Source organism: Ahaetulla prasina, chromosome 2, assembly GCF_028640845.1.
Source record: "Ahaetulla prasina isolate Xishuangbanna chromosome 2, ASM2864084v1, whole genome shotgun sequence".
Taxonomy (NCBI): domain Eukaryota; kingdom Metazoa; phylum Chordata; class Lepidosauria; order Squamata; family Colubridae; genus Ahaetulla; species Ahaetulla prasina.
In genome coordinates, this window is record NC_080540.1 from 164,247,725 (window position 1) to 164,263,744 (window position 16,020).

Consider the following 16,020-nt stretch of genomic DNA (forward strand, 5'->3'; position numbering starts at 1 on the left):
GGGTAAATCCATCAATCATTACTTATCGGCACTCAGAGCTGCAGCTCACTATTGCGAATTTACAAACCTTGACGATTAACTTACTGGATAGACTAGTCTGTGGAATACGAGACGTCCGCCTACAGTGCCACTTACTGGCCAAGACGGAGATTATATTACAAACGGCACTAAATGAAGCCCGCGCTTCAGAGCTGTCAAATAAATCCGCAACTGAGATCCAACAGACTAACAACCCTACCACGACCCCCAAACCTGAAGCTATTCACCACGAATAGGTAGATACTAAAGGCAGAACGAACAAAGATGAAGACATCCACCGCCTCAAGTCACCTACCGAAAAAAACTATACTAGTTTTTTTCAAAATTCCAAAAAAAAAGAAAGAAACATTCTGGTGAGAGAGAAGTTCCCTGTGGATGGGCTACAGCACAAGTATGAAACTTGGAAGACCAAGCCTCTGGTCCCGGTGATTGACCCTGATTGAATCCTCCAACATTATCCTGGGATACACATTTTTGCCTTCATTCATGGGAAAACATGAAGTCTTTGAGCCAATCTCCATCTGCCTACGAAAAATCTGATTTTGGCATTAATTCCAGCTTTTTGACCATTCTGCTCACTGTAATGTTTATCTGTTTTTAATGTTGTATGCTGCCATGGGCTATTTTTTAATTGGGAAGTCTTACAAATGAAATAATTCATCAAAGAAGGAGAAGGAAATGTCCATGATAGGCAAATCCTTGAAATCATCAGCACTTCTGTTGAAGCTGAAGCATTGTTAGAAATTCTGTTTTACTCTATAGAAATGGTAGCAGAGGATCATTATATAGCCATACAGATTGGTAGCAGAGAATAGTTATGTAGCCATACAGGTCAAATAAAGTGTATAGTCACTATGGGCCTTGATGCTTAATAGTTTCAACTGTCACAACTGTTGCAGGAAACTCTCCTCAGAACATAAAGGAACCATAGATTATAACCATAGATGATAACTAAACACTGCCATCTACTGGCTAATTAATTAAATAATTAAGTAATACATTCCAACTCTAACATATATTCCAACAAGCATGAAGCAGGTCAAGGAAGGAGTCCAATAGAAGACAAAGACCCAAGTTCACATTCAGAGTCAGGGAGCTAATTGGGTCACTTTGGGTCAGTTGATCAACCTCTCAGCTTTCACTGGGGATAAAATTGGGAGGAAATTCCAGGTGTTTCGCCTTGAATTTTCAAAAGGGAAGATTTACATGGAATAAATACATGTCTTATACAATAACCTAAGATCCACATGAGCTGTAGACAAGCAGAGTAGAAAGCTCAAGAGGATGTACCAAAAAAGGATTAGCAATATTCTGACAGGAATGTTGACTAATGTTCCTAATATGACAGACCCTTCAAAAACCTCGCAGTCCTCTATTCCTGACCCATTTAAATTCTGCTAGGAACCTTTTTGTGGGTCCAATATTTAAGGATGAGCAATAGTTGAAATTATGAAGGTTATGAAAGAGAAATGAGGGGGACTGATCGTAATTTTTTCAGTTGGAGGTGGGTTTTCCTTCATTCTAACTTTGTTCTGACTATTTTGAAGAGTTCGTGGGAACTTCATGAGTTCACCTTCTCAAAATAGCAGGACCCATCTCCTTCATTTTTCAGCAGTTATACCACTAAATATTGGGGCTGTCCCAGAGAAACTGCTTATTTAATTTGAAACATCCTCATCTTTTGGGGAGCATCCTTAGAACTCTTTTTCTTCTTTGTCTTCCACAGTCTTGTTTTGGATTTCGAGCTCATAATCACTGCCTTTCGACAGCTGCCCACAGCATTCTTTGCCTGGCTCTGCATGTTCCTCTACACCTTATTTGTGCCCTACCAGGCCCTGCAAATATGGTCAGGCTGCTTGAAGATGACCAGGTTCCCCAACCTCTTGACGGTCACCTTGGTGTTGCTGGTGCTGCTCTGCCACGCTGCAGTGCTGGGCTTCTTCCCCATCTATGTTGCTGTCTACTGTAATTTGGGAATTGTCTCCCGTAATATTGTCCTCTTTGAGCAGGTATGGCACTGGGGCAGCAGAAAGAAAATGGGTTTTTGTTTTTTTGTTTTTTGGTTTACATTTATACCCCGCCCTTCTCCGAAGACTCAGGGCGGCTTACAGTGTATAAGGCAATAGTCTCATTCTATTTGTATATTTTTACAAAGTCAACTTATTGCCCCCCCAACAATCTGGGTCCTCATTTTACCTACCTTATAAAGGATGGAAGGCTGAGTCAACCTTGGGCCGGGCTCGAACCTGCAGTAATTGCAGGCTTTGTGTTCTTAATAACAGGCTTTTACCATATAGCGGAAAGGTGTTCTTAAACAGAAATGAGGGAAGCTAAGGTTGAACTTTGAAGTGTGGTTGGATTTATGATGGAATCCGCCCTTCTCCAAGACTCAGGGCGGCTTACAGTGTATAAGGCAATAGTCTCATTCTATTTGTATATTTTTACAAAGTCAACTTATTGCCCCCCCAACAATCTGGGTCCTCATTTTACCTACCTTATAAAGGATGGAAGGCTGAGTCAACCTTGGGCCGGGCTCGAACCTGCAGTAATTGCAGGCTTTGTGTTCTTAATAACAGGCTTTTACCATATAGCGGAAAGGTGTTCTTAAACAGAAATGAGGGAAGCTAAGGTTGAACTTTGAAGTGTGGTTGGATTTATGATGGAATCCTGGTTGCCTCAGGTCACCTCAGTGTGGAAAGTAGAGATAGCAGCAAGTGCTAGAAAGGCCCCCTGTATTCATAAATTTATACTTCCATATACAGGCCATATATTTGCCATTGTATAGAGAAGAAATGCCAACCTCACTCCAGGTTTAAGGCAGCTTTCTCCTATCTGAGTCCTCTGAATGGTCTGGACAAACCCCAAATAGAGTCATTAAGGGTAGGCCAGGTTAAAGACATATACTTCATTATACCTTGCCCTGAAGAAGATATACGGTACATTTTTTAAGCTCTTGTGGCAGAAGGTATGGACCTTAGCAGCCATCATCATGTATACATCATATATAAATGCTTACAGTAGCAGTTGCCATGGCCTCAAATATATGTTCTCTTTGCAAGCTGGAAGATAAGCAGATTTCATCCAAGCAAGAAGTTGAGCAGAAAGATCAGCAAGCAGTATAGCTGACAGTTAGCCAAGTGAGTAAGCAGGGGCCATTTCTGTCTGAAAAGTCTAGACAGACAGTCTTGAGCACCATGGGATCCATGGCATCCACGATGGGAACATTTGAGACTTCTTGGATCACCCCATCCTGCTGAGCTAATGGGTGCAATTCCTTTCTTTGAATATCCACAAGGATGGTACTAAAGGTAGGTGGCTTAGCAGAATACTAAAGTCCTCTGCCAGAATATCTATAACATGACTCAACTTCACGCTCTTTCCTTGCTCGTTTCCCTCTCTGGCATAGGTCCGGTTCCTGGTGAAAAGCTACTCATTTCTGCGAGAATCGATGCCGCCTCTTCTCCATGCCAGGGACCAAATTGGTGAGTTTGACTTGGAGGCTCTTAGTAATGATTATGATGGCAATAAGTCACCCCCATAGTCCCCAAACTGATTTTCCACCGATGCAGCATCTTAGTTGTAGCATAAGATAGCCATGCAACCATTGGCTTTCACATGCTAATTGCTATCACAGACTTTCTCGACCTATGGAATTGTTGGATTAGACTTTCCATTTGCCTGTCAGTGATTGGGTATGGTAGATGTTGTAAGTAGATTTTAAGTATAGCAAAAAAAATAAGAAAAGTTATATGGATGCAAAGGAAAGGAAACCTTTTGCCTGGATCAAGAATTATTTTTCCATATCCCTCATCAAATCACAATTTTTCTATTTGCCAGACTTCGTTTTGCATGAAGAGCTGCAGAACATCTGTGATTTATTTATTGATCTATTTATTTATCTTTCTCATCAGAATACAAAGTAACTCAAAAATTAAAAAAAATCTGATGTGTAGTGTAAGATGTTATTGACTGTATTTTTTTTCCTGATACATATCCTTGTGAACACATGGAATAGAAGCGTTCCTTTTTGTTGCTTTTGTATACCAATGGAGACAGGTTTTCACAAAGCTGAATTCTGCATCCTGTATCACATTTTAACTACAGCGGGTTTTTCAGCTATTTTTTGTATATAAGAAGTATCTTAATGAGCAGAGCTATGGCAGCACAGTGGTGAAAATGCAGTATTGCAGGCAGATTCTGCCGACTGCTAGACGTTTGATTCTCACCGGCTCAAGGTTGATCTTCCATCCTTCCGAGGTTGATAAAATGAGGACCCAGATTGTTGGGGACAATATGCTGACTCTGTAAACCACTTAGAGAGGGCTGTAAAGAACTGTGAAATTATATATAAGTACTATTGCTGCTTTTATCATCTGTACACATAAACCTCTGCATTCTTCCTGCTGAAACAGTATGCAGAGAAAAGATGCCTGCACTTGAGTATCATATGACCTCCAGGGCAACTGTTTCTTCAGCATACAACATAGATTGCTGTCTCTGTACTTGTTTCTGTGTACTTCCAATTGTTCCTTTGATTCTTTCTCCCCACTCCAGGGAAGATAAGCCCCCCTGAATTCTCAACCTACTTGTATTTTCTCTTCTGCCCTACTTTGATCTACAGAAAGAGCTATCCAAGGTAATTCCTTGCATATCGTCCTTGTGTTTCTGCCCCCTCCCCCCCCCCAGTTTCTCAGCTCTATCAAAAAAAAGAGAGTGGGCTTCAGGAGATACGGCCCATGCCCCCAGAGTAATGGTTTAACCCAAGAAAAGGGAACTCTCTCTTATCATATCTCTATCCCTGCTCCTTTCCTTATAGAGATCCATACATCCGCTGGAGTTACGTTATCCAAAAACTGGTTGAGGTGAGAGAAACACATGAAGTTTCCATTGGCTGGTTGGTTTTACCTGGTCCATCTATGGATTAGAAATGAGCGTGGAGACTATTGGATTTTCCCTTGAGATTGAGCTGATCTGGAAACCCTAAGGTGTCTTAGCTGGCCAAGGTAGTAAATACAATAGGAACAATTATTTAAGAAACCCTGAGTGACCAAAGGCCACCATTTAAATTTCCCAGAGTTCTCTAGCCTTGAGTGAATGAATTATAACATTCGTCCTGAGTCAACTTTGATGCAAAAAAAGTTCACTTTCCTAAGAGATGTTCAATTTAAAACTTTAGATACAACGTACATATTTTCAAATATCACCCACAGGAAAACAAAAGGAAAGGGGGATTTGAAAGAGAGAAGAGTTGATGGAATTTAGAGCTGCTCAGAAGTGAGTAGTGCAGAAATCTATGACAAATTGACTAAAATTAAGCAGAAAAAGGGGCTGGTGTTGGAGGACAGCATTTGGGCATTGTAGGATTGTATTAAAATGGCAACCAAATACAGCTTCCGAGATCAGAAGAAGGTTGTTCTTGGTCATAGCCGAGAGCTGGCAACGTATGCCTTGCCAGAATACTGAGATGTCAGTAGATCACTAATGTAGAGTACTTTCTCTTTGTCCCACAGTTTCTGGCGGGTATATATATTATAAATTTATTTATGAAATGCTACTTCATCCCTAACTTCAGCAACATGCATAAGCAGCCCTTCACCATCAAAATCCTGCTGCTCTCCATCTTTGATTCAGTAATACCCGGTATGTGGAAACAATTATGATTTCATATTCCTGTAATAGGATTATGCGATCAGGCTGGTTTGTAACATTTTAGAGAAAGTGAAGAGAGACCTACTACAGGTAGTTCTCAACATACAACCATTTATTTAGGGACCTTCAAAGTTACAACAGCACTGAAAAAAGTGATTTATAAATGTTTTTCACACTTGTGACTGTTGCAGCATCCCCATGCTCAAGTGATCAAAATATGTGCCATAAAGGCTGGCATGTATTTATTGTGGTTGCAGTGTCCCGGGGTTACATGATCACCTTTTGCATCCTTCTGACCAGCAAAATCAATGTGGAATCCAGATTCACTTAACCACTGGGTTACTAACTCAACAACTGCAGTGATTCACTTAACAACTGGCAGGAAAAGTCATAAAATGGGACAAAACTCACTGAATTGTCTCAATTGGCAACCGAAATTTTTGTGATCATAAGTCTAGGATTATCTGTAGCAGCTAAGTGATACATTGTAAGCCACCCAGAACTGCTTTGGGCAGCAAGATAAGAGGCATATAAATTTAATAAATAATTAGTTACCTCATTTCACAGCCCAATATATATATATGATTTTGGACTATATGTAACATCCACATCTTTTGCCTGAATGCTAGTGCTGCTCATAAAATTCTACTTGCCAAAAATGTTACTTTTACTTCTGAATGGAAATTTATATTCCTGGTTGCAAAGTTACGTTTTGCATTGTGGGAAGTAAAATCTGGTCTGGTTCTTATTAGAAGCTGGGTGAAAGATGCAAGAGAAATGAACTGAAGGCAGCTGCAGTTGGAAAGGAGGTTTGCATTTATTTAGTAGCCAGAAACAACAGTGACAGCAGCAAGTCTCTGTTGTGGCTGACAAATTGGGGTTGAGAGTAGATAGGCTTTTATACAATTCGGGGGGCTTTCTGATTGAGATGCCTGTTCATGCCCTTAAATATTTTAATTTAATTTTATTTATTTTGGGAAATTTATATTGCTGCCTATTCACACATGGCAACTCAAGGCGGCTTACAGGAATATAAAAACCTCATATATAAAATAATAAAACTAATAAAAGAGACTAATCATATAATAAAATAATGCAGTAAGATAAAATAAACCCCCACCCCAGCGACAACACATCACACGAGCCATTTAATGGGCTCCATCCTACTCTGGGGTCCCCAGGCCCACTGAAAGAACAGTGTCATCCGGAAGAGTGTTAGAGTGGGGGCCATTCTAATCTCTGGGGGAATGATGTTACAGAAAGAGAGCCACCACAGAGAAGGGCCTTCTTCTGGGTCATACCAGGTCTATCTTCCTAGGCTAGGGAATGGGACCCACAACATTTCTTGTTTCCCCACTCTGGCGGGTCAGCTAGATGTGACCAGTAAGAGACAGTCCCTCAGATAATCTGGTCCCAAGCCATGAAGGGCTTTAAATGTGACAACCAGCACCTTGAATTGTACCTGGAAGCAAATCAGCAACCAATGCAGCTCCTGCAGAAGAGGTGATACATATGCACACTGAGGTCTGCATAAAGCCATGCAGGCTGCTGCATTTTGCACCAGCTGGAGCTTCCAGATGCTCTTCAAGGGCAGCACCATGTAGAGCGTATTGCAATAGTCAAGACAGGAAGTGATTAGGGCATGAGTGACCACGAGTAGGGATTATCTTAATGGCTGTTGCCAGATTCATATGGGGTCATGTAGGGGTCATGACGGGTTCTACAGGCAGAAGGGGAAATGCATTACCCAGGTGTTTTGTTTGTTGGAGGCAAACTTGTCAGTTTCAGCTCCTTGCCTATTGTGCTGCTTATTCGGAGCTGTTTATTTCCCTTTGTGTATGAATAGAGGGCCTAGCTTTATGCATGGATACAAAATATTCATTCACAAAGCCTAGCACTGTGATGGCGAACCTATGGCACGTGTGCCACATGTGGCATGCAGAGCTCTTTCTGCGGGCATGCGAGCCGTCACCCCAGCTCAGCTCCACCACGCATATGCGTGTGCCTCCCACCGCCCAGCTGATTTTTGGGTCTCTGCTGCTCAGGGGCCAGGGCGCATGCAGGAAGCATGGATGCAGGCATGGGGAGCGTGTGCATAGGTGTTAGTGGACGGGGAGAGTCGTGCCTGCATTGCATTATGGGTTATAAGTGCAGGGAGGCCTACTAGGCCCAAAATTGGGTGCGGGGGGTCTGGCACGACCCCCCTACAGCCCATTTTTGCTCCCAGGAGGTTGTAGGGAGGCCTACCAGGCCCAAAATGGGGCATGGGGGTGCTGTGTGGTTCCCCTGTGGCCCATTTTTGCTCCCAGGAGGCTGCAGGGATGCCTAATAGGCAGCATACCCTGGGAAGCCTCCGACGTCTCCTGGCCTGCTAGGTTTTTTTTGATACTGGCAATTCCTTGGGTTGAACGTCGAGGGAAGGGCCCACTGACGGAACTGGCAGGGCCTCCAGGATGGCAGGGTCCACTGGGTCCACGGTCTCTGCCCGGCTGTGTTCCCTTAGCCATGCTGACAAAGGTAGCCCTGGCTTCCTGTCAGGTTCTGGTTGGCAAGAAAAGAAAACTCCACAAAACTCAGTCCTGGGTTGTAGCGTATTTATCTTCTTCGCTCCGGCACGAACTGACCATCACCGAGTGCAATAGAGTGAAATGAAGTCAGGGCTAGTTGCCCAGTCCTCCCCATCACCATCACCCCAGCCAGGTGCTCACCCCACCCCACTCAGCTGTGTCAAGATGCCGAAGCATGCCATGCAGGCGCCCGTCCTGCCTCTCAGCTGTCACCTGCCACATAACAGTTTATGTTAACAATTATCGATAAGACAAAATTCACGAATGAAGGCAAATGTTCGTGTCCCAGGATAATATTGCAGGATCCAATTTGGGTCGCTCACCAGGACCAGAAGTTTTGTCTTCTGAGCTTTTGGACTCATGCTGGAGCCCATCTTCAGGGAATTTCTCTCTAGCCTAGGCTAGAGTCCGAAAGCTCAGAAGACAAAACCTCTGGATCCAGTGACTGACCCAGGTTGGCTCCTACAACAAAAAGGTCCGGAGAGTAGACATTGTAGTACCTGGAAACAGCAGAAGTAAAGAGAAAAAAAAACTGGAGAAAAATCACAAAATATAAAGATATGCAAACGGAACAATTGTAGCCAAAGAAAGCAAAGATAGTACTCATAATAATAGGTGCAATCCCAAAATATCTGGAGCACCACTTCAGCACCACCAGCATTGACAAAACCATTATCAGTCAATTGCAAAAGGAAGCTTTGCTTGGACCAACCATGACCTGGATGATTAAGAATCTCAATAGATATTCCACTAGGATACTAACCTAAAAGTCTAACCTAAAAGTCTAACATGATTTGCAATTGTCTGTCTTCAATTTGTAACAATAACTGAGTTTTTAATCTCTGGGAAGAACTGATGTATTTCTTAACTCCCTCATTCAGGGATACTTATTCTACTCATGATCTTCTATTTCTTCCTGGACTGCTGGCAAAACATATTTGCTGAGATCCTGCGCTTTGCAGACCGTTCTTTCTACAAGGTGATAACAAGGGGTGCGGGAGGTTACAAGAAAGATATGGGGAGTCTGGATTTCATTCCCCATGGATATACTTGAATGGTCCATTGGCCATGAAGAACAGTTTGAAAAACTTCGCAGAGTTCTGAGAGGTTATGGCTCTGAAAGAAAAGCATATTTCAACTTGCTAAAACAACTGTACTGAAGAAGCTGGCACTGAAGTATCCGACTGAAGTAATAAATACAGGTGGTCTCTCATTTAGCAACTAGTTGCAGTTACAGCTATGATGATAAAGTAAAGTTATAATCAAAGCTCACATTTACAACCTCTGCAGGTCTGTAAAGCAAAGGAAAGTTGAAGTAAGATTGCAAGCATGTTTTATCCATGCTAATTGTTTTAACCGGCTTGCAAAACATTTTAATTTTTGCTTTTATCATATCACTTCAGCTCAGATGGGCAGCTATGTAAATTTGGCAATAAATAAATTTGGCAAATAAATAACATAACTGTTTTACTTAATGACCACTTAACAACTTTGTTGCTGCTCTCAATTGTGATCAGTAAATGAAGACTACCTGTAGAAACATGTATGTTTAGGGATTATAAGAGAGATCAAATAAAATGTTCTGAAAGACTTTGCAAGCTCCCACGTGATGGTTCATTCATGCCCTCGCAATGGCTGAAATCTAACTTTTCATGCCCTCCTTGACCCACCCCGATCCTTGATCTCACCCCTTTCCTAATACCCTGTGCATCTTCTCGCTCTCCCGCACCTGACAGCAGCCATTTACCTGCCTGATTGGCAGTTGCAATTTCCCACTGGTTTCCCCACTGACTTAGTGATGGAAATTCTAATCCCGATTGCCCTTGTAACTCAAGGACTACCTGTACATAGACAATCTAGAGTGGATTATCTCTTTGCTTGCCAAAATATAGTTATGTTCCAATTTCAAGCCTTGCATTTCTGTGTTTTTTGTGCTCTTTATTTCATTCTCCTTGCCTAGGACTGGTGGAATTCCACATCATTCTCTAAATTCTTTCGGTCATGGAATGGGATTGTACACGATTGGCTGTACTGCTATATTTATCAAGATTTTCTGTGGGTAAGTAAGGCTGTAATGGGCTCTGAGAATAATCTTTGGGGCAGGAGGAAGAGCTGCAGCCAGGGCGATGATCAAAGGAGATGTCTCAGCTCGGAGCAGGAATAGGGGTAGAATAACATCTCAGGAGATATTCTCCAGTTCAGAAAATAAAGACTGGGAAGGGGAGAAGCTTTCAGACTTGCAAGATTCTATTTCTGTAACCTTGCAATCAAAGTACTATTATTGGTTTACTTTCCGGACTACCTGAAAGGGTTGACAAGCTTATTAAACCCACCCTCTATTACTCCATAAAGTAAACCTGCTGCATGTAATTTCTCTATGCCTGTCTTCATTGTTTATTGGTGAAGACCAGGATGAGGTCTATAATTCACCTGTGCTCCTTCTCTTCCAGCTGATTGGAGGGAGAGCCCGAGGTGGAGCTATGCTCATTGCCTTCCTTTCGTCAGCGGTTTTCCATGAATACATGGTCACCTTGACTTTTGGCTTCTTCTATCCTGTCCTGTTTGTGCTTTTTGCCATGACTGGAGGTAAGTAGTCTCTCAGGAAATGGACTGAACCTTTCCTCAGAAGAGTCAAGCCAGCGGTCAGGGTCTTGTGATCCATCTAACCTTAAACCCTAACCCATCACAAGAGCCTCAACTTATGTGACTCCCAACTGACCCATCACAGGACCCATCACAATAACCTGACCCTTACCTGACATGACCTCACCATCACAATGCCTACTGACAATATGGGGACCTTATAAGCAGAACAACACTGACACTGACATCCCCTGAATTCCACTGAAGATGTTACCTAGCCTGGTGATGAAACATTTGGAAACTAACCCACAAGCTCGGAGAATGAATCTCCACACCCACCTCATGTACTTCAGATTTGCTATTATTATAATTTCCAGGATGCTCAGTCATCACAGCCTTCAGACATCCTAGCTGCACAATCCTGAGAATTGTCCCAAAGGTGAATTTTCAAGAGGCAACTGGACTTTCTGGTTTTTCTTTGAAGACGTTTCACTTCTCATCCGAGAAGCTTCTTCAGCTTTGACAGGAGCGTGGAGAATGGAAGGCCACTATCCAGTCAGAGCTGAAGAAACTTCTTGGATGAGAAGCAAAACATCTTCAAAGAAAAACGAGGAAATCCAGTTGCCTCTTGAAAAAGCACCTTTGGGCAACCATGACTTGGATGACTGAGAATCTCCATAGACAATCCTGGGAATTGCTTGCCTAAATGAGTGGAGCTTCCCAAATTGAGAAAGATTAGCTAGTGAAAGATTCAAGGCATTACCCTGCCCCCCCCCAAAAAAGTGTTTCACAATCTGGGTGACTTTAAGATGTGTGGACTTTAGTTTCCATAATTCCCCAGGCAGCCATGTACATTGTAGTCTTGCCTCAGATGGTGCACTCAATGGTTAGGTCAAAGACTGTTTTTTCATTCTTGAAACAGTTATTTCAGTGGTGTATTTTTCCCCCAAATCTTGCTGGTCATTGACTGAGTAAACAGTGGTTCTTCCCTGAGAAAATTAAGATTCTTTATTCCAATAGGGGAGAAAAAATAATCTCAAACATGAACAATTTTACACATTTAAAAGCAAGACCAGAAAGAAAATTAATAACTGGAAAACAAAATGTTGCTATTTTGTAAGTCCAATTAACATGGGAATTGTTGTTATTTTAGATTTGGTAATGAGGAAAATTCCTATTGTAGATAAGTTATTAGAAATCAGTAACTGAGAGATCTCCTTGGCTCAGTGTGGCTGGAATATACACAATTAATCCTTTTTCTGTTTGTCTTCATAGTGTTCTTTAACTTTGTTCTCAATGATAAGAGAAAAGGCCCTGTCTGGAACACCATCATATGGATATGCCTCCTTTTGGGCACAGCTACTTTTTTGTCCTTATACTGCCGAGAGTTATTTGCGCAGGTCCACTGTCCACTCAAGGAGGTGAGTAGACAGTTTATGCTTTGTGGAGTTAGAGTAAGTCTTGGGTTCCCTCTTCATAACATTTTTCATTAACGAAAATACTTCCAAGAGGGTCAAGCCTACTAACTGGCATATATTCTATCTGCTAAAATTCAGGTAAAGAAGGTGGGAAATTCAGAAACACCAGAAACTTGCAAATAAAATCATTATAAAGCTAAGAGCTGATTCTAATATAGTCTGTGCCCATATCTACTAATTGACTTGACTGACTGACCAGTTGATTTGTGCCATTAAGTTGGTTCTGATTCCTAGTGACAACATAAATAGATCTTCTCCATGTTGATCTATGTCTACCTGTTTTTTCAAGCCTCCCAATGGTGCAGTCATAGCCAGCATAACTGACTCCATCCATTTTGCTGCTGGTCTTCCTTTTCTTCTCTTTCCTTCCTTCTTTTCCAACATTCTCTATTCCTAGCCTTATTTACCTGTATCTATGCTAGCTCACAATGAATAGGTATTTGATTTTTATCCTGCTTTTATTTCTGGTCAGCTCAAGGCGTTACACATATCTAATGTTCCTGCTTCCTTTTTTCCCAACAACAAACCTGTGAGATGGACTGGGCTGAAAGAGAGTGACTAGCCCCAAATCACTCAGCTTACTCTCATCCCTAAGGGAGGCCTAGAACTCACAGTCTCCTGGTTTCTAGGCCAGTACCTGAACCACCACACCAAACCGGCTCTTAACTTAAATATTGGGGAAAACAGAGACTCGGAATACATATTTGCATGGATGTGGAAACTACAGTAGCAGTGGTGGGATTTAAGTAATTTAACAACCGGTTCTCTGTCCTAATGATTTCTTCCAACAACCAGTTTGCCAAACTGCTCAGAAAGTTAACAACCGGTTCTCCCGAAGTGGTACGAACTGTCTGAATCCCACCACTGTACAGTAGGTATTGTTAAAAATGAGAACACAATGGTTTCAACTTTTGTTGCTTTCAGATATAAAGAGAGTGATAAAATAGGAGAGAGAAAAATCCTCTGTAACCTGGCTGGAGCCATTTAATTAAGGATTGTTTCATTATCCCTTATATTCCTTTATTAAGATTATATCTGAGTCACCTTTTGGCTCTAAAACATTAAAAAGCTCCAATCAATAAAAAATAAAGAAAAAATATTTCACGTTAGCTGTATTTTGGGGCATTCAATATGTGGAAAAAGCACCTGACTGTTATTGATATATGAATGTTGCAAAGTTCTTATTGTTTTATTTTCACTTCATTTTTCTTCAGTTTATGGAGCCCTAAACAGGAAAAAAAGACCAAATAAATGGTCCATTGAGAGCAGCAGATATGCCCAACATGTTGCCAACCATGTATGTTGGCTCTGATTGGGAATCCAGCACATTTTGGGGACACCAGGTTCTGTAACATTTTATAGCAAGATCCTGTTTTACTGCATAGTTGGAGATGCAAATCTTTCTTTCTTCTCCTCATATCAGTAGCTGCAAAAGGCACTCTGGGACATACAGTATTGAAAATTCTGAGTCTAAGAGCCTTTGACAAGCAACATCCTTCAAGTCTGGGCTACCTTGGGTTGCCTCCACGAATTGAGGGGCCTGAGAAGCAAAACTGCCAGAGCCAGATTCTCCATCCCAGAATAGGTCAGGCCTGCAATTCAAAGTCTTTCCAGTGCTGCCTTCAACACTGCTGAGACTCTGGGAATGTTATTGTGCTGATGGGCTCCTAATTATGTTGGAACATATATATGGCTGATCTTGTTGACCCAGATCTAAACACGTGATTAGCTGGAATTCTTGTATCATTTTGTCCCATGGCAGTTCTTTCCTTCTAGCTGTTCTTTCTCTCTTGACATCATCATCATTTTCTTTTTTCAGAAGACCTTCTGGGGGCTAGTGACTCCACGTTCCTGGTCTTGCCACCCATAAGCAACTATTTCCAGCCTACCCTAGCCTACTTTGCTTCAAAAATCATGTCTGACAAAGATAGCACATTACTCTGCTGCTGCGACAACAAGGACTCTCAACAAGGACTTCCAAAGCTGTATTTAGAAATTCATCACCTGAGGGTGCTAAAATTTGGTTTGTAGGTTCAAAGGCTCTCATCTAGTAGAAACAAAACATCTACAAAGATCCATGCTGTGTCACGTTCTAAGGGCTTCTTGGTGCTCAAATTCTAGGCAAAAGGAGCAAAGGAAAATTTTTGAATGACCATCTTTGGTTTTTCTTTCTTAACCTACTTAAAAGAAAATGTGAGAGCTCCACTTTGAAACGTAGATTATCCCATATCCCAGCTTTAATCCAAACTATGTTATTTTTAGATCGACAGGTAGCTTTCCAGATACAGGTGAAATCCAGCTCGCGGCATGTCCATTGATGAGCAGCAATGGGAGTTACAGTTCAACAATATCAGAATTACTGCTTATATTTTCTACCTTTAGACATTCATTTAACATTTTATCTCCAGCAGTGAAGGAAGGGAACCTGAATTACCACCAGCAATATCCATTCAATGCCTACTGTACTGTGTGAACAATTTTTGAAACTATATTTGGAAATAAAAACAGATTATGCCAAATCAATCTTATTTCATTCTTTGGCAAAGTGACTAAATTAGTAGACAAGCAAAATTTTGTGGACATAGTTTTCTTAGACTTCAGCAAGATATTCAACAAAGTAGACCATGTGGTAAACTAGAAAAATGTGGGATAGACAGCACCCCCATCAGTTGGATTTATAACTGGCTGACAAACTGTACTCAATGAGTAGTCCTTAATGGCATGATGTCTACATGGAGGGGAGTAAGATGTGGGATACTACAAGGTTCCATCTTAGGCCCAGTTATTCTCCAATATCTTCATAAATGACTTAGATGAGGGAATAAAAGGGGAACTCATCACATTTGCAGATGACACTAAGCTGGCAGGAAAAGGCAACATCCCAGAAGACAGAAGTTGTAGGTGCTACATCACAGGAGGTTTTTAAGAAAAGACTGGACAACCTCCTGCTTGAGGTTGGACTAGAAGATCTAGAAGATCTCCAAGGTCCCTTCCATCTCTAATGCGATTGATTGAAATAAGGAATGCCTCATCCACAATAGAATAGACTGCAGTATGAGACAAGGGTAAAGCCATCTGCTCATCATGTCATGTTTCTCATCCAAGGAAAAACAAGTTGTTCCCACAGTATAGTATTAAAAAAAAAACATTTGGTCACAAACTTTATAGTGCTTCAATTGTTTCTTTCAATGTAACAAAAAAGTGACATCTTTCATTTCACTGCAGAGGCTGAAGCATTGTCTGCAGAGTATTTGAATGTGCACACAGCATTCCATCATCTCTATTTATTATTATAATTAAATTGTTATGAAATTATATATAAATTTATGCAGTTGTACATTTCACACAGAAGAAACACTGTGGCTTCCAATCATGAATCACCTGATGGCTGCCATCACCACTGACAATTGCTCATTTTGGCTGGAAATGACAGAATAATATCTGAACACCTGATATTGAGAATAACTGGAATAAAATGCCTATAGTGTGAGATTCCTCCTTTCCTGTTTGTAGGAAAGCCAGGGATGAATTTCCCTCTTTCCTGGTCACCATGACTCTCTTTATCTGTAGCATGGAAATCAACACAAATAAAACTAAGTTAACTTTTAACATAATGAGCACAATCCTGTAGCCTCTGTAAACAAAGAGCAAAAGAAAAACTGAGCACTGCTGCTCTCACACCTGCATTTGGTGGAGGAGATTGG

General features: G+C 41.4%; 1 protein-coding gene across 1 annotated transcript in view; it reads left to right on the forward strand.

Moving 5' to 3' along the window:
* LOC131192136 (sterol O-acyltransferase 2-like) overlaps positions 1-14,847 on the forward strand; it is a 94,133-nt gene extending 79,286 nt beyond the window's left edge. The window contains exons 8-17 of the mRNA XM_058170997.1: positions 1,766-2,048; positions 3,446-3,521; positions 4,594-4,675; positions 4,856-4,901; positions 5,550-5,679; positions 9,137-9,234; positions 10,216-10,314; positions 10,706-10,841; positions 12,114-12,259; positions 14,136-14,847. Of these exons, the coding sequence (XP_058026980.1) occupies positions 1,766-2,048; positions 3,446-3,521; positions 4,594-4,675; positions 4,856-4,901; positions 5,550-5,679; positions 9,137-9,234; positions 10,216-10,314; positions 10,706-10,841; positions 12,114-12,259; positions 14,136-14,186 (1,147 nt within the window). The 3' untranslated portion in view covers positions 14,187-14,847. The remainder of the gene's footprint in view (positions 1-1,765; positions 2,049-3,445; positions 3,522-4,593; positions 4,676-4,855; positions 4,902-5,549; positions 5,680-9,136; positions 9,235-10,215; positions 10,315-10,705; positions 10,842-12,113; positions 12,260-14,135) is intronic.
* The last annotated feature ends 1,173 nt before the right edge of the window (positions 14,848-16,020 follow it).